We start from the raw sequence: 18,128 nt of genomic DNA, 5'->3' as shown, positions 1-18,128 counted from the left end.
GGCCCACGCCGCCATGTTTGTGCGGGGCACAGCCTCCCTCTGCCCACAGAGCACCACGGGGCGCCGCGAGGAGCGGGTGTGCGTGGAGGGGAGAGGAGGCGCGCCTCGGCGATCAGGACTGCTCTCACCGCCCCTTAGAGAAGGCAGCTGAGAGAGGAGCTGCATCCCCACTCCGACAGCGGCCGCAGCACTCCCTCCCTGCCCTTCCCCAAGATGGCGGCGCGGGCTTCGCCCCGCTTCAAGGCGGTGGCGTGGGGGCTCCGCCCCCTGGCGGCCGAGCGGGGCGGCGGCCGGTGTGGCCGGTGTCGCCGGTGTCCTTGCGGCGGGCGGCGGCCGGGGCCGCGGGCAGGTGCGGAGCCATGCTAGCCTTCGTGGCGAGGGCTGTGGTAAGTGCCAGCCGCGCTCCGCCCGAGGATATCGAGCGGGGGTGGGGGGCTCCAGCCGGCCCGGGACGGGGCGCGGGGGGGGCCGTGAGATGGCGGCCGGGCCGCGCCGCCCGCGGGAGGGGCCATGGTGGCCGGGGAGGGAAGGGGCTGCGGCGGCCGAGGGCGTCCCGGTGCCGAGCAGGCGGCACACAGCGCCGGGCCTGCCCCGAGCCGCGATAACGGGCAGGAGCCGCCGGCGGGTGGCAGCGGCCTGGGCCCGGAGCTGGGCCACGGTCCCGCCGGTCCTGGCGCGGGCTCCGCCGGCCGCCCCGGCCCGCCTGGGGGCGTTGGGCAAGGGCAGGGGAGGTGGCGCGGGCCGGCGGCCCAGGGTCTCGCTGCGAGGGGGGCGAGGGGCCCGGCCACCGGCAGGGAGCCTCGAGGGGCGGCGGGGCCGGGGGACGCTGCCTAGGCCTCCCGCCGGGCGCCTCCGCGGGAGCCCAGGGCTGGGCCCCGGCGAGGAGGCGGGCGCAGAGCGGCGGGGGGCGGCCTCGGCAGCCGCCGTGCCGGGCTGAGGGGGGCCGCGGCCCGCCCCGCGTCCATCGCAGGGGCCCGGGGGCCGAGCGGGGGGGGGGGGTCCGCTCCGAGGGGCGGCCGGGGCGGGCTGTCCCCGCGCCGAGGGTCTCCAGCGTCCCCTTTAAAAACAAAAGGACGAGGGAAAGACAAACCGCCGCCGCCTGCACACGGCCGCGGCCGGCTGGGAGGCAGACGCCGCTCTGAGGCGCCTGGCCCAGCCCCGGGCCCGCCGGGCTTCCCACGCGCTTGGCCGGCCCCGGGGAAGGTCGGCGGCGCTGGAGGGCGGCCGTGTCCCGCGGGGCCAGCGGGCTGTGTCCGCGCTGGCAGCGCCGCCGCCGCGCCTTTGGCCTCAGACCAGACGAGCAGAGGGCACCAGAGCAAAGACACAAACGTGCTCCACGTTTTAGCGTGCGCTGTTTTCAGTTAATTGGGTTTGGGATTTGCACCGTTACCTCAGGGAAAATCTGAAACCGCTTTTGGGAGTCATCATTCTTGATCTCAGCTACGCAGAAGGCTGCGCCTGTCTGCCCCTCAGGCAATAGACAGACGCGAAGGAGGGGGCGATACTCCTTGTGACTGCGCACTTCTGTTGTTGCTTTGCTTTGGAGATACCGGTTGATTTTTTTTTGAGGGTTGACAACCCAAAGCTCCCCAAAGTCTCAGCTTGCAATAACGACCACATGTGTGTGGGGCATGAGGGCCTGTAGCGCCGAACTGAATTTGCTCCCATCTCCAACTAATCCTACGTCACCTACAGTGATGCTGGGTCACTGCCCAGTTCCTGCTGGAGAGCTGTCCTCCTCCAACACTCTGACCACCTTTGCCTGAGCAAAGGAACTAAATTGCCCATCACCCCACACAAATGCTCCCTGCAGCTTGTCCCATCCAGTGACAGCCCCTGCTGCCACCTGCTTCGAGGACATAAACTGGCATCTCTCCTGCCTGATGTTCAGGCTCCTGTCACAATGGCCGCCATAGTTTCATGGGCCAGGTGAGGGCTGAGGGAATGCTGTCCCCAGCACTTTCACTTCTGCCATGGTTAGAGGCCCAGAGCTATTGATCAGAGAAGGACTCTGCCCGCCCAGTATTGATCAGCAAGCAGCGACTGGGCAATGCAGGGCTGATGGTCAGTGGCTGTGGGAGGGCTTCCCAGAGAGGTGCCATGGTGGCAGCTGAGGCGACCTGATGGGCTGATTACCCCCATCCTTTCCCGGAACTGTGTCTGGCCCTGAGCCCTCCGATCAGAGGACAGTTTGCTAACGAGGTGACGCCCTGCATGGGCAGCACATTGTCAGGTGGAAGAGGAAACCGAGACAGGCCAGGGGAGAGGTTTACGATCTTTTCTGTCCTACCAGCCATGGATAGGAAGCAGAAGCAAGGAGAGAAGGTACGGTACGCCCACATGGCCATGATTAACACCCTTCACTTCTTCCCAGATCCACTCTTCTTTCATGCTTCAGTAATTCCCCCTTCTCTTGTTTTTAACATTCCTTCTCCAAACCTCGATCTCATAGTTCTTGCTGTGTCCTACAAAGAGCATAGGGCGTTTTGTCTGGGGGCTCAGTACCACACAGAGGCTTTGTCACCTTGCAGATTTAGCTCACGCTTTTCTTCTTCTCTGTGCTTAACTGCTGGGAGGAGGTGGGGGCGACAGATATTTTCTCACTGCCTTGGAAATCAAAGGGAATGTTCTCACTGGCTTTGTATCCTCAGTACTCGGTTGATGCGAAGTCCAGAGTCCTGCAGGGAAGTGTCTGATTCAGCAGCTCCAATAGAGGGGGAGGAGCAGAGGGAACTAAAAACCTGTAGAGTACAATTTAAACGTTTTCAAGCTGGAGGATGTCCAACCCTGTTCACCCAAGAGGATGTTGTTATTCGTTTGGGGGGAAACTGCAGAGTTCTTTCCCTGGTTATCTTCTGGGTTTGATCCATTTCGTTTCTAAGGCTTTCACTCTCACGTGACACCATGGGATCCCAGGAGCCTGTTGGCATCACCCACAATTTCCTGAACAGCTTTCCCTGTTTCCAAAGGCTCCTGTAGTTTGGCCAGTCCCATACTGGTACTACTGGGTAGAGGTTCTCTTAATAATAGCTGGATCCTCCAGTAACTGGAAAGTTCATCAGCACAAAGGAGAGTTGCCCCAAGGCCTCATATCACAGCCGGTCCTTCCGTGACCATCACTGGTGATGTACGATCCCTGGCCAGTCAGTCAGAGAAGAGGCACTTTAACCCTGCCCCAAACTTAACTAAATTCTGCCTCCTCAAAGCCCAGATGGCACAAGGGCTCTGCTTAACATTCTAGCCTTATGCTGTTGTAAGAAGTAATGAAACAGTTTCTGACAGTACGTAAGATGTAAGTCATGAAAGAAATACTCTTTCTTCCCACTTACCATGGGATGGAAGGGTCTGACTTTGCTACGTGTGTGGATACTCTCAGCTGGAAGGTGCCCAGAGAGTGGGAGATGTGTCATTATCCTGGCAGCATTTCCTCTGGTGACCTGAAAATCAGTATCTTGGGAGATCAAGTTTCTCTTTTTCAACTTTTCTGGATGTCCTACAACCATCTCTAGCATGCAGTTAGTAGACTGCCCCTTGGTTTGTGCTTTGTGTGCTCTGCTCCCATGCTGAGACCTCTGCGTGTCCTCAGAGAGGCTGGGGTAGGGACTCCCAGATCCAGGTTGTTTGCTGCCTTGTGCATATCGGGGGAAAGCCTTGTCTCGACCTTTGCTCTGTGCCTTGCAGGCCAGGCCCTACGGCCTGCTGAAGCCGACAGCTTTAGGCAAGATCCCAGGCAGATTCCAACTTCATCAGGAAGCGTTGCCCCATCTCCCCGTGCCACCACTCCAGCAAACGCTGGACCGCTACCTGCTGGCTCTGCAGCCCATCATCAGCGAGGAGGAGCTGAACCACACACAGGAGCTGGTGGCTGAATTCTGCAAGCCAGGAGGCGTTGGGGAGAGGCTGCAGAAAGGCCTGGAGAGAAGAGCCAAGAAAACAGAGAACTGGGTAGGTTGGGACTCTGGCCGCAGGCTCTGGTTAGGGAGGGTGGTCTGATGCACACCTTGCTGGTGTCCTGGCTGCATCCACTGGCACCTGTGTTTTCATAGCATCACCTTCGCGACCAGTCTGCTGCTGACCTCCCCAAGCTGTGCAAGCTCCTCACCAGGACTTGGGTGAGCAGAGAGATTTATGGCAGAATAGGGAGTCACTAACCCTGTATGTGGCTGCTGAAGCCTCTAACCTGTTGGCATCACACAGCTGGCCCAAGAACTTGAAGGAAACACTCTGCTCGAGCCCTGCACCAAGAGCCCCCCCTACCTTGCTTAAATCCCCCTCTACCTTGCTCAAATCCCCCTCTACCCTTCCACATGCAAGGCATATGACCCAAACAGTTTGTTTGCAAAGTGTGGGGCAGAACTGGGGACAGGATGCCGAGACTGTTCAGCCAGGCATGGGTCAAACAGCAGCAGATGCCATGCCTGCATGTTGCCTTTCTCCATCCCAGCTCTCAGACTGGTGGCTGAAGACAGCCTACCTGGAGTATCGCCTGCCAGTTGTGGTCCACTCCAGCCCCGGTGTGGTCTTACCTAAGCAGGATTTTCTGGATCGACAAGGTCAGCTCAGGTAAAGTCCTTTTCCTACATTCCCCTAGGTTTCAGATGGGACGCACTATCTCTGCTGGTACAGGGAAGAGGGTGTTTAGGCTGATTGAGAAAGAGAGTAATTATCATGTGGTCCCCAAGTCTGATAACTGCCTGTGCTGTGCAAGAGGGCTGTACAGATAAGGAAAGGCTGCCAGGCTTTAAGGAAACTCTGGTTACACCAGACTAAATATGTCATCAGGGGTGAAAACTGAAGCGTCCAGTGGTTCAAGTACTAAACAGGGACTAAAACCCTATGTTTCTGTCTTTACTGTAGCACAGATCTTCATTGCAAGATGGCCAGATCACTGGCTGGAGGCATTATGAGAATATATCTGACACACTGAAGACTAAGAGGTGCTAAGATTGTGTGTGCAGTTAAAGGAGGCGTAAAAAGTAGCCCAGGCACGTCAGGGAGACTAACCAGGAATTGGCCTCTGGAGTCTGCTGGTTTGTAGGGATGGGGGAACCTGCTGCAGGACTCTCATTCAGTCTGTTCCCGCAGGGGACTGTCCCCTGTTGTGTCATTTCACTTGTGATTTATCGTTTGGGAAACTTAACAGTGACCAGCCTCACCACTCTGAGCTTTTCCTTGCAATCAAACCCTGCTACATCCTCTCTTCCTTGTGGTCTCCCTTTAATTTTTAACCACCAATAAGAGTGTGTTAAACCCACCTGCAGAACTTTAGCATTGACCTTTATACAGTTACCTTTGCCACAGTTACCAGTCATTGCTGCTCTGGTAGTTCAGAAGTACCAGCCAGGGGAGCAGTAAGGCTGAGGACAAATCCTCCCTTCCAGTCCCTCGGATACACCTGAGCAGAGCTTTACAGGGACAGTGCAAGACTAGATGAACATCTTTGAAAGCAGTCGCTCATATCATTCACTCTCAAGTTACCCAAATAGAAGATGGGATCTGGAGCACTACCGGTGCCCTGAGCAGTGGAACTGAGCAGCTGCGTAAGAATCTGGGCTTCCATGTTAAATACAATCTAAATGTGTGTTTGCATAGTTTGTGGCTGCAGAAAGAAGTCTGGCAGCATGGCTTGAGACTAAAGCTTCAGAAACCAGAAGGCAGGGTTTAAAAGTAGGGTTCTCCATTCCTTAATCTGGCCAATGCTGCTGGCTGAAAACAAGTCAACTAACCTCTCCACCGTCTTCCCCCTGAAGCCCTAACTCCACTCCCAGGCTGTTTGCTCTCTGGAAGGGAACATAGGCTCTCTCACTGTTGTTCCCTAGCTGTTTTACTTTCTCAGGTTTTGCAATATGGCTGGGAAATTTTCATTGAAACCTACTTTGCAGGATGTCTCATTTGTTTAACAGCCCGTAGGTTCTTGGAGTTATGTCCTTTGATCTTTACTAGGGATGGGTAGGCTGAGCAAATCCAGATGACACTGCCTGCAAATGCCAAATGCTCACAGCACTATAAAGCCTTTGAAGCTCAGCTGACTGCAACTCTTGTCACAGTGACCTCCTGCCTCCTTCCTCCCACGCATGGGTGGGAGCTCCCAGGTCAGAGTAGGCCAGCCTGTCACTCCCAGCTAAGCAGTTTGATGTGGCTTGTCACAGCCTCCCTCGCTGCTGGGATTTGGCATTGGCTGTGTTTATGTTGATCCCTGTGAACACAACACCTTGGCATCAGCACTTAGCGTGTCTGCATTTGCCTCAGATCCCTCGATGCTAGAGGAATGTTCCCAAGAGTTGCATTAGCAGCAGAACATTTACCAGGTAGGAACTAAGCAGTGGTGAGTCTTGGATGCAGGGAGATACAGCTGTGCCTTGGCTTGAAACTCAGAGGTGGCCTCTGGCCACAGAAGGGCAGAAATCCCCTGTTCTTGGTGCTGTTTTAGTGCTGAGACTCAGAGCTAGGATGTGGTAAAACCAAACCCGTCAGTAAAAAATGCTGCTGTTAGGTCATTTATGCATCTGGACTGAACCCTGCTTTCTTGAAAGTTGTCTAGAGTTCCTTGGTTATATAGTAAGATACATTTTTTAAAAAGGAAAGTGCTACGTGGTAGTACTGTCCAGCAATCTTAAGTGACAACCCCAGAGTGGCTGTATCAGCTAACCAGAGATGGGCACAGTAGGGGCTTGGCAGAAAGACTGAACTTTCTAAGGAGCAGAGGGAAGCTCGGCTAGCCCTCAGCTAGTTTCTCAATTCCAGATGTTCTGTGTTTGACTCTCAACTTGTTCCATTTGATACTCTTCCAGGTTTGCTGCCAAGCTGATTGAGGGCATCCTGGATTTCAAGACCATGATTGACAAGTGAGTTAGTGACCCTCCTGACTGCTCATGTGTTCCTCACTGTCATAGAAAGGCTGAGCCTAGTCAATAAATCTCCCTTCCAAATAGAAAGGCAAGAAAAGACAGCACGTATTTGAAAAGAGATATTGTAATCAACATCACTGCTCACTGCCAAAATTACCACCACTGCTTACTTGTCTTTCTTCATGTTCTTTGTTTACCTTAATACTTTCATTTGACATGTGTACATGCTTAGAGGGAGTGAGCCTGACTGACAGTCCTACGTACTTTTGTTTGCCCACAGAACAGTTACAGTTCAGGCAGCAGGAATTTCTCTCTTTTCATTTTGGGTTTCTGGTATTTTTCATCTCCCAGCTGGATGGGATGAGCTCTAGAGAAACTTGTTCCTCCCTACTCTTTTTTTTCTTGTGATCACCAGCAAACCTCAGCTGAACATGCCTTATTTATGTTCCAAAAATATGTTTACCAACATCACACCTTTACACCCAAATTCAGACAAGGCTCAGAGCCAGCCCCGAGAAGGATGGTTGGAATATGACTGCTCAAATGATTGATCATGTCCCGGTCTAGTTCATGAGTCATTAACACATCACTCACCTCAAAAATTATAGCCAAAGCCTCTTTCTGCCATTTCACAGGAAATACATCTCCCAGTATGTTGTGCCCTGGAGTCTTCTCTGCAGCTGTGCAGTGTAGCTCCAGAGATCTGGCTCTCTGGTGTTACAAAGGGAATAGTGTTCTTCCCCCTTCCCAAACGAAAGGCCAGCAAACAGACTTTTTGTAGCCCCAACTATGAAAGCTGGCAGGAATGGGGAAGGACAGCCCCTTTTTTATACTGCCAGCACCAACGCATTTAGATCTTGCTGCAGTGAGTGACAGCAGCTGCATGGCTGAGCCTGTGCCCATTGTGTGGGGAGTGCAGGCCTTCCCACTCATCTGTTTTCTCTCCCCCTTCCTCCTTTACCTTGCTGTGTCTTCAGTGAGACCCTTCCAGTGGAGTACCTGGGTGGGAAGCCCCTCTGCATGAACCAGTACTACCAGATCCTCTCATCCTGCCGCATTCCTGGGCCCAAGCGGGACTCCATTGTCAACTATGCCAAAGGCAAAAAGCAATCCAGACACATCACAGTGGTTCACAACTTCCAGGTATGGCAGCTGCTGAGCTTTCGAGGTTTGTTTAGATGTAGGAGTCCCTTTCAGCTAGCTGCGGTCCAGAGGAAAGGGAACAACAAAGCTCTGCCCACAAGGCTTGCCTTACCAGCGATTTGTTCCTACTCCTTTTACCCACTTTGGCTTTAGCTGGCCAACAGCTGGGACTGTGTGAGCAACAGACCACGAGGCAGAAAAATGCTCTCTTCCTCTGTTTCTTGTCCCCACAATTCCTGTCTCTCAAAGCCCTACCACCATAGCTGAGCCTCAGAAACAGGAATTCCTCGTGTGTTTGGCCTGTGCTACCGTGGCTTCTGAGCTTCAAACCTAGACTGTATTTATGGTCTGCAAGGGAAGCTGGGCTTTGGTGTTTCAGTTCTGAGTGTCCTTCAAAGCTCTGCTTACAAGCCAAGCTCTCAGGTCAGGTCGTACCTTCTCAAAGTGGCTGTTCCCTGTTTCTGGGACTGGACAAGAAAGATCTCCTCTCATGTTGCCTCTGTCCTTGCCCATTCTTCTCACCTTCAGTTCTTCGAGCTGGATGTTTACAACAGTGACGGAAGTCCCCTTACCACTGACCAGCTCTTCATTCAGCTGGAGAAGATATGGAACACCTCCCTCCAAACAAACAAAGAACCTATTGGGATCCTCACTACCAACCACCGAAACAGCTGGGCAAAAGCCTACAACAACCTTCTGAAAGGTCTGTAGAGCCCCTAACATGCAAGTCCTAACAGACATGACCACCACCATCACTGCTGTGCTCTGCTCAGTGCTTTGGAAGCTCGTTCTGGACAGATACCTCCAAGAATCAACTTGACTTCATTGCATAGCATAGTCATTTTTGTTTTGGAAGGTACACAGGTCAAGTCTGAAACTTTTGTTAGATTTTGAAATCTTAGAGTTTGTTTGTTGCTTTACAGATGGGTGGGATGTAGAAAACATGAAAAAAAGGAGGGTGAATGCAGCATGCTCACATCTGTAGCAACCCAGTTAACAAAACTGTAGCTAACTATATACCCCTAAATGACTACTATTGCATTGAGGTACAATGGGAATCCAACACTGGGTCCTTCAAACCTGCTTTTTCAAATTTTGGTCTCCCTCCAATTTAAATGGAAGTTTTCCAACTCCCCTTCCTTATTTGTTGTTCATTTCTCTCCCAGATAAGACCAACAAGGAATCTGTGCGTGCGATTGAGAAGAGCATTTGCACTGTCTGCCTTGATGCACCTATGCCACGGGTGTCTGATGACATCTACAAGAGCCGTGTGGCTGCTCAGATGCTGCATGGCGGGGGCAGTCGCTGGAACAGTGGGAACCGATGGTTCGACAAAACCCTTCAAGTAAGTGCTGATGCTTTACAGATGCTGAAGACATGGGTCTGGAGGAGGTGCTTTTTCCTGACGCTGCAAAGGTCCAAGTAATCCCAAAAACCTTTTGCAGGAATGTTTTCCTTGTATCAAGAGGGTGGAGAAGTAGGGGAGACGAGGTGTGGTGGCTGGCAGTATGACACCCTATGGTTTCCCTTGCAGTCACCACAAGCGCTCATTCCTGCCTCAAGGACTTTTGTTTTACTGTCTCTGCCCATACTTACTCAGTGTAGCAGTTCTTTGTGTTTCTTGTAAATCAATTTTCTGCCTGCGGTGAACAATGTCTCATCTGCTTGGAGGCAGCCCAGATGCAGGGAGGTCTGTTCCTTGTATCTCTCCTCTAGGCTTGTCACTTTTCCCTTTTCTGCCAGAAGCTGCCCAATGGCTTTTAGTTTTGTTTTTTTGAAACAAAAGCTGCCATCCCATGGCATCCCTCAGATCTCTCCTCCGATCTTGTCAAGAGCCTTCAACAGCAGCTGCTATTCAAGCTTCTCCTTCATTAGTTGGTATATGGCTTGTGGATAGTAGCAGTCATGCTTTAAAAGATTATTCTCACATCTGCTGAGCTCTTCATAATGTTTTCAGCTATTTTGTTCCTATTTGGAACACTTCATCGATGGGATAAAGCTTAGATGCTCCAGCTAACTGAAAAGTAATGGTAAGCCAGCACATGGCGATATTATTCCTGTATTATGTGTGCATCTAAGTAAATCGAAACCACTGAACCATTCTGTATTGCCAGGACACTGAGCACACAGATATATCCATCAGGCACACTCTCACCCAGCTAGTTTTGCAGAACTGTAACGATGCCATCAGATCTTCTAGGCCTGCTGAAAGGCTTCTCTTACTGTTCTGCTAAACAAGACCTTTGGGTTACCTTTCTAGTGTGCAAGGATAGGATTGCTGTCCATTCTGAAACAGAGCAGTGAGGTACTAAGATCTCTCTGGATAGCTCCTGCTTCACACACTGCATGTCTGTCTTCAATGCTGTCCTCTTGTGCTTCCCTCATAGTTCATCATTGCTGAAGATGGCTCCTGTGGTCTTGTGTATGAGCACGCTCCCTCCGAAGGTCCACCCATTGTTGCTCTTCTGGATCACATCGTGGAGTACACGTGAGTCCTGCCTCCTCTACTTTTCCTCAGCATTGGAAGGTGGGTTTTAAACCACCTGCTCCCCAAGATCATGCCACTTCACAGTTCACCCGCTAGGAATCTGTTCTGGAGGAATGGTAGCGGGGTGTTAATTAGGTATTGCAGTTCTTGTATTTGTGATAAGAATCAAGTGGCCAAGCTACTCTGAACAAGTTTTGCTGCTGCTTCCATTCTCAGGGAATTGCACTGTTCAGAACTAACAGGTCTTCCCCTGGGGAGAGGTGTTTCTTCTGGGCGGAAGGCACAGATGTAATTTCATTCATATCCTTCAAAAAAATACTGTAATAGTATTGCGAAGAATTTTTCAGCCTGTGACTAGTGTCACAAGGTGCTGGGGAAGATCTCCTGTGCATGTCTACCTGGGTTCTGGTGTGCTTAACTGAGCCTCAAGTTAAAGGTCTGGTTAAACATAACAGTTTCTCTGTGCAGGAAGAAACCTGAGCTGGTACGATCGCCCATGAGTCCTTTGCCAATGCCTAAAAAGCTGCGGTTTAACATCACTCCAGAAATCAAGAATGACATAGAGAAGGCAAAGCAGAACCTCAACATGTAAGTGTGAAGCAGTGGAGAGGTCTGGTTCGTGGCTGAAGGAGTAATTAACATCCCCCTCTGGAACGTGTCAGTGGTTTAAATGAGGCTTCCCCCACGGCAGCCAGGGAATTTTCCCAGTGACTTCTTGGGTCAACAGCACTGAACCTAGCTGAAAAGCACACTAAAGCCACCTGCCAGGGGCAAAGTTAGAGGTGCTAGGAAGGGGTAGTTACCGATCCATCCCATTTACTGAGAAAGAGCAAGGCTTGACTGGATCTAACTTGGGATACTGGAGCAGAAACACACACACGCCCGCCCATCTCACCTGGTGAAGATTTTCAGCAGTGGCCAAAAAAAGCTCATCTGTGTGGTGCTGCCCAGACAGATGCATGTCGATGGAGCATTCTGTCCTACGTAGGTCAGATCCAGATAGCCTGTTCCCACAGAGCCTTGTGAAAGCAAATCTATACCTTTGTTGCAAGAACAGGCAAAGGAACACTTACCTCTTTTTTTCCTTGCAGAATGGTCGAAGACCTGGATGTCAAAGTCATGGTCTTTCATCAATTTGGGAAAGCCTTCCCCAAGTCAGAGAATATAAGTCCTGATGCTTTTATCCAGCTGGCCTTGCAGCTAGCATATTACAGGTAAGACCAACAGGTAGCTCCTCAGCCTCTTCACTGTCAGGCTGAGATACGTAAGCTTGAGAAAGGTGGCACAGACAAGTGCCTCGCAGGCTGCTGCAGCCTGCTTTCCGATCACACATTTCCCCCATGCGCTGGGCCCAAACAGCAGATCTCACTTGTGGCAACTGCCAAGCAGCAGGTGAGATTTACCCCTCTGTGTGTGTACAGTCCTAGTAAGGAGGTATCAGAGGTCAGCTGTCAATTGGACCCACTCACATAAAGTCTCCTCCTTCCCCAAATGTTCCACTTCACAAGGGGCTGCTTGTCCCCGGGCAAACTCACTTCTGTGACTTTCTTCTCCCTCTTCCAGGATGTACGGCCATGCCTGTGCCACATATGAGAGTGCATCGCTAAGGATGTTCCGCCTGGGCCGCACAGACACCATCCGCTCCACTTCTGTACAATCTCTTAAGTTTGTGCAGTCAATGGACAGCCCTGACAAATCGGTGAGGACCTTGAAGAAGTAGAGTAAGAGGACTCCACTCAAAAAACCAACCAACCAAACAAAAAAAACAGAGAGAGAGAGAGAGAGAGGGAGAGAGAGGAGGAAAAGCTGCTTGTTTGGCTAATGCTGTGTCAGCTGGTTTCAGCTGAGTAGAACTGCACCCGATGTGAAGTTGGGCTAAATCGTAGCTTGGAGTCTATACTTACACAGCTTGGGTTTCATTTGGCTTTCCTTTCACATGTGTTGGCCTGAGAAACAACGTGGACATTTCTAATCCCACCAAAACCAAGTATGTCCCTTCTAAAAGTCTGTCTAGCTACTATAAGTTCTGCTACTGATGGGTGGAGAACTCCATTCTGAATGAAGTAATGCAGCCAAACATGATTTAAAAATTCAATCCAATATGTCTAAAAATTAGTCTAGCATGGACACACAAGGCAGAAATGCCTTTCATCCTAGAGGAACAGCCAAAATGAGGTTTTCCATTCTGCAGAAAAACTTACAGAGAGATCTGTGTGTTCTCAGGACCAGGAGAAAGCAGACTTGCTGAGGAGAGCTGCCCAGGCCCATAGGGAATACACTGATATGGTGAGTGTCCTCTCTGTAGCCAGACTTGGGGTTTTACCTAGCAAATGAGGGTTTTGATGAAAGACGAGACCTTAAGAGCCTTCTCTGCTGACACAGTGATGTGGCTGTTTGTGCCGCTGCGTAGGTCTAACTGACAGTGCCCAAGGCCACGGACTGAATCCTTTCTCTCTGCTTAGCAGTTTAAGTGTCCCTTGTGGCTGACGTCAAGGAGGGAATCAAACATGAGAGTAGATTCAGTTCCTGCTGTCATTGTTGCTGATAAATGCCAAAGTTGCATGAGGACCCCTTAAACCAGAGGGAGCCCACAGGCAGGAACCAGAAGGTTGGTTCCACTGGTGTGTTTAATTTCACAGTCCTTACAAACAAGACTGTTGGTCCTAAAGCCAAAGATCTGGGTTCCTCCTAACTTTAAATGTTTAGAGATTTTTAGAAGTGTTCTTTTCCTTAACCCAAAGAAGTGGACAGTTTTGCTCACCTGTCTACTAGACAGGCTTTCACCTACTCTTCCTTCCTTCCAGGCAATAAGGGGCAATGCAATAGACCGCCACCTCTTAGGCTTGAAGCTTCAAGCTATTGAGGACCTAGTGAGCATGCCTGAACTGTTCATGGACACAGCGTATGCTGTCGCAATGCACTTCAATCTCTCAACCAGCCAGGTAGGACTTGTCTGAGCAAAGACAGAAGCCTTCTCTGTTTCTTTTCATTGCCTTTTTTCTCCACATGTCTCCTTCATTCCTTTCTGTTAGAAACTAATCTTCATTTGGGGCCAGAAATTTTTAAGCCTGCTACCAATCCCATAAAGCTGCAGATCTGATCTTACAGCTGCCACAGTCCCACTCAATCCTGTGAAGAAACTAGCATAACCAAAGCCAAGGTCACCAAAAGTGTTTGGTACCTAAACGCAAGTGAGATCAATTGAAGTTAGCTGCCAGAACAGCTTGATGCTCATCTGCCATGCTCCCATCCTTACTGATACAGTGCTGCTTGTGACTTACTACGAGCTTACCTTGGGAGGAGGCGCTCCTTTGCAAGTGCATAGGAAAACACGTTGCTCCTCAATGGTAGAATCCAGCATGCCTGTGGTGGTAGGTGGGTCTGACCAAAAAGGCCCTCTTCTAGAGCATTTAACGAGATGGCAGTTTCTTCTACTGTTGACAGAGCTGTTAGCATTTGATGGCTACGTTTCTCTCTGACTGGTTAAGAAGTTTTTAATCACATTGTCTCCACAGGTCCCAGCAAAGACAGACTGTGTGATGTGTTTTGGTCCCGTGGTTCCAGATGGCTATGGAATCTGTTACAACCCTATGGATGAACATATCAACTTTGCAATTTCAGCATTCAACAGCTGTGCTGACACAAATGCAGCCCAAATGGCACATTACCTTGAGAAAGCACTGCTAGACATGAGAATCTTGCTCCAGTCCACTCCCAAATCCAAACTTTAAGAGGCAAACATGATGCAAAACCCTCAAGTAAAGGGGTTATCCCTCATGCACTGAAATTCCCAGTTCCTCAGAAAACGACTGAGGGGACAGCTTGCCCTGGAACCTAGGAAGGCATCTACCATTTGTTTTCAGCAAGAGGTTACAGGATAGTCATCCACAGATACTAAGACTCTGTGGCGAGAAGAAACACTGTCTTAAGCCAAAGTAGAACTGACTGGTCCTCTCCCAGCAAAGCGCACCTTCCTGTCCTCAAAGAGGACCGAAATACAACTTTTATGGAACTTACTGTAAAGGAATACAGAAAGCACAGTCCTTACTAGTATATAAATCCATTTGGTGAAGAAGGTAGTTCTCCAGGAAAAGCAGGGAATGTATATTATATGATGGAACTACTGTAAGACCAAGTCTTTTTACTGATTTAGTCTTCCAGAAAGCACAGCATCTTTCAAACTTGACTTAGGGGGATGAAAAAAAAAAAAAAGAAAAAAAATATCATTTTTGGGCTGCTCCAGCAAAACTTTGCCATTGAACTTTGGCAAGGGGAGTTCTTCAGCGAGAGCAGATCCAGTCTCATCAAGAGTGCACTGCGCTATTTCTCCCAGGCACTGTGACCGTTACATGCTTCACAGGCCTAGGAATGTTCCCTTCCCCTTGTTTTAGGATGCTGGGATCTCCTTTCTGTTGCACTGACCCTATTAACAACAGAATGTAATTCACTACAAGCTAGGGTGGTTTTTCTTTTGTTGTTCTGGCCTTCTTGTTAAGCTTGCTGTTGTGGTCCTAGCCCTTGATCTTCAGGCTCAGCGTAAAGCTTTTTTACCTACAAAGCTTCTACAAAACTCTCGCACAGGTTTTACTAGCTTTGGAGTTCTGTACCTTACCATTTGCAGACATGAGAAGGGATTGCCTATGCATTTAGCAGGACACTTGCTTTGTTGTACCTTTCTTTGGAACTGAGGAAAAGAAAGAGATTGTGGCCTTCTGTTCCCTAGCCAGAAGGCCACACACCTAATCTCCTTCTGGACACACATGTTAACCCAGTGTGGTTTTATACCTTGCTTTTAGAAACAACTTATTTGTGCATGATGTGTTATGCCTAAGTCATGGACAAATGAGAATGTTTCCTATCAGGAACTCCAGAACATACTTCCATTTCTGGTCCACAGTTCAAATCTGTTAAGAGCCAAAGGAGAAGCAGCTGTAGAACCACCCTTTTTCACATCACCCTGCTCCAACAAGGTAGAAAATCATGGAAAGCAGGAAGAAAGCTGAGAACACATGGGCACTGTAGATGTTTGTGCATTGTGGCAGCCATTGTTCCCACAGCAACAGTGCAGCACCTTTTCTGCCACTCTTGAGAGCTTTTTCTTACTGCAGTGTTACTCAGATTTGTGCCAGCTCTATTCTGTGAGATAATAATCTCATTATAGTGTTTTCATGCTCAGTTGACAAACTGGAGACAGTAAAAAATTTATATATAAACATTAACATACAGTTGCAGCCTAGGAATTTTTGTAAGCGCCACTTCCAATGAATATGCCAGAATCCAAACTCCTGACTATACTTCTTGTTTAGTAAAACCATATGGTAATGAAGAATTCTAGTGCTATTTCTGCAACAGGAATGTAATATTTAAATTGCACACCCTTCAAGACATGGCTGCTGGGACATCACCATGAACAAGAAGCATGAGGAATCTAATGGCCTGTTTTGTTAACTGGAAAGTATTTGAACATAATCACTACTTCTGTGATCACAGAACAGCAAGGGACATTGATCAAAGTGCCTTGGTGAACATATAGGAAGAAATTTGCACTAAACCTGTTTAAAGAAAAAAAAATCATTCTAATTTGCTTCTTGAAAGAAGCCAACACCACTGCATTTTTCCTAAAAAGATATTATTTCAGAACTTCTATCTTATACCTAAATAAACCTTAAAAAGGAAAATTTAACTGAAACTCACCTGCACAGCCAGTGATTGTATGAACTACCACTTTCACATCATCTACATGGATTTAGTTGATCTTTTAGAAGAATCCTGAATGGATTGAGATAGCCTCAGAAAAACCCAACAGGAACACTACAAACCTGCAAGCACGCATCCCTGCTGTTGACTCTTCTGTATGAATTAGACTGAAAACCACGCAAGGATACTCAGTATTATCAAAGTGTAAGTGATTGTGTGAATACTACATAAAAGACCAAGCCTCACTGGAATAACATCTGGGTTTATGGGGCCTTTTACATTGAAAAAATACTCCTTTTGCCAAAGTAAGCCTCCCCCCAGTACTGAATAAACCTCTGTTGCTATGATGGGGATGAGTTATTTTTCCCCCCCCATCTGCAATGCCTTCAACCACTGATGCTATGGTATTGCCACTTAAGTATCCAAGATTGGCCCTTTTCTACTTCTGCCTCAAAGGGGAAGGCTCTCAAAGGAAAGTGCCTATTAATGATTAGGCAGACATATGTGCTGCTGTGACTGTATCTCAGAAGATGGGATTGATCTATGCTGGATCTAAATCTGGATATCCCACCAGCTTCAGCAGAGTACAGCTGCAAGAAGCAGGCTATCATGCTGAAAGAGATACAAGATTCATAAACCACTTAATGCATCCTTAATGATATACAGAGCTAGAATTCAGATTAATTAAGCCAATTTTTAAAGTGCTTAAAAGGACACTAAAAGTCATTACGAGGTTTTTCCTTTAAAAAGTCTGATCTTATTGTACGCGTTCTAAAACGTGATGTCCTTCTGATTCATTTTTTTGGTGTCAACTTACTGAATATTGTTCTCGCTGTTTCTGATTGTTTTATGAAGAGATGTCCATTGTCTTAAAATGCACATTAAGTACAAGAAACTCAAGCTCTGGAAAAACTACTGATTTGGAACAAATAATTTAAGAAATGCATAGACTGAAAATATTCAGATAACTCTTGGGGTATGAGTGCAATTTATGACACAGCTTGGTAGTGTTGCATGCTTTGCTGGTTAGCTGTGTTAAATACTGTTTTGGTAGTATAATCCACGTCATGCAAAGTTTTGAAACGTTCTTTGAATAATCTGAAAGACAATAAACAGATAAGTGCTACAAAAGGCTTAAATGTCCTTAGACACTGCAGAAGTTAAATAACTACCCTTATGGGAAGATGTTTGCGTGGGGACAGCAAGAACAGTGGATCACAGCATTCTGTCACCTTCCTTTTATTGTCTTAGTATCTCTATCCAGCCCCTTCAAGTACAGGGGAGGAATAGAAAGCATCTGCTTGCAAAGCCACATATTCCAAAGAAAATACTCCATTTCAGAAAACTAGTGGCAAGAGACTTTATACAAGTGTAGGATAATAAGGCAGAGCTCAAATTTTTTTCCTGCACAGCACCATTTAATTAAGAAAATCCATGGGATCACTAAGGAATTTCTACCGTATCGAGTATTGCAAAGATTTCTGGAAAGGTACAGCAAAAGTAGGCAGAAGATGCAGATTACAAACAACTCACAGAGGACAGAGGAGAGTTTATTACAGTGTCTTACAAGAGCTCTTCTTCCTCTCCCTTACTCCTAAGAATTACTGTAGGTACCTTGGGTTTGAAGGCAACATGAAGTGGAACAGCATTCTGCCCTACACTGCTCTCCACGAGGAGGTGAAACCTCTTCCCCATGCTCTAGTTCTCAATAGGTGCTTCCACATACAGTTTTTCCAGCAGTCTGTCGTACAGCCCGAGAGGCCAGGGAACCGCTAGCCACTCCTCAAACAATCCACTCTTTCAGCCTTGTCCTTGGGGAAGAAATTTGTGATCTCGCTTCTGGCTTTGCAAGTTAACTTACGAGAGATACAGAGAGAAAATAAATGGATTTGCAAGACGTAAGTGATTAGTGCCAGCTTTCAAACTGAAACATACGGTAACCACCATGTCAC

The 18,128-nt window shown here is 48.7% G+C and overlaps 1 protein-coding gene across 3 annotated transcripts; it reads left to right on the top strand.

The window, feature by feature from the left end:
- The first annotated feature begins 244 nt into the window (after positions 1–244).
- On the top strand, positions 245–17,307 carry CRAT (carnitine O-acetyltransferase). 3 transcript variants are annotated; one of them, XM_055721005.1, is made up of 15 exons: positions 245–386; positions 2,223–2,325; positions 3,682–3,945; positions 4,445–4,563; positions 6,792–6,845; positions 7,826–7,991; positions 8,520–8,694; positions 9,158–9,336; positions 10,379–10,479; positions 10,948–11,067; positions 11,571–11,693; positions 12,043–12,178; positions 12,703–12,765; positions 13,284–13,421; positions 13,995–17,307. In XM_055721005.1, exons 2-15 carry the CDS (start codon positions 2,296–2,298, stop codon positions 14,208–14,210), a joined length of 1,884 nt encoding a protein of 627 aa, XP_055576980.1. In that variant the 5' UTR covers positions 245–386; positions 2,223–2,295; the 3' UTR covers positions 14,211–17,307. The 3 variants fall into 3 exon arrangements, with proteins under 3 accessions (XP_055576980.1, XP_055576981.1, XP_005437236.1); XM_055721006.1 differs by lacking the exon at positions 2,223–2,325 and having other exon boundaries at positions 268–386; XM_005437179.4 differs by lacking the exon at positions 245–386 and having other exon boundaries at positions 1,028–2,325.
- The last annotated feature ends 821 nt before the right edge of the window (positions 17,308–18,128 follow it).

This window comes from Falco cherrug, chromosome 9, assembly GCF_023634085.1.
Source record: "Falco cherrug isolate bFalChe1 chromosome 9, bFalChe1.pri, whole genome shotgun sequence".
Classification (NCBI taxonomy): Eukaryota; Metazoa; Chordata; class Aves; order Falconiformes; family Falconidae; genus Falco; species Falco cherrug.
This window is presented reverse-complemented; position numbering and strand designations above follow the sequence as displayed.

Bases quoted from the DNA above. Each gene is read 5' to 3' on its own strand.
- CRAT (XM_005437179.4), top strand. From the start codon at position 2,215: ATGGGCAGCACATTGTCAGGTGGAAGAGGAAACCGAGACAGGCCAGGG. The intron at 7,992-8,519 runs GTATGGCAGCTG...TCTCACCTTCAG, and splicing joins CAGTGGTTCACAACTTCCAG to TTCTTCGAGCTGGATGTTTA. The intron at 11,068-11,570 runs GTAAGTGTGAAG...TTTTCCTTGCAG, and splicing joins GCAAAGCAGAACCTCAACAT to AATGGTCGAAGACCTGGATG.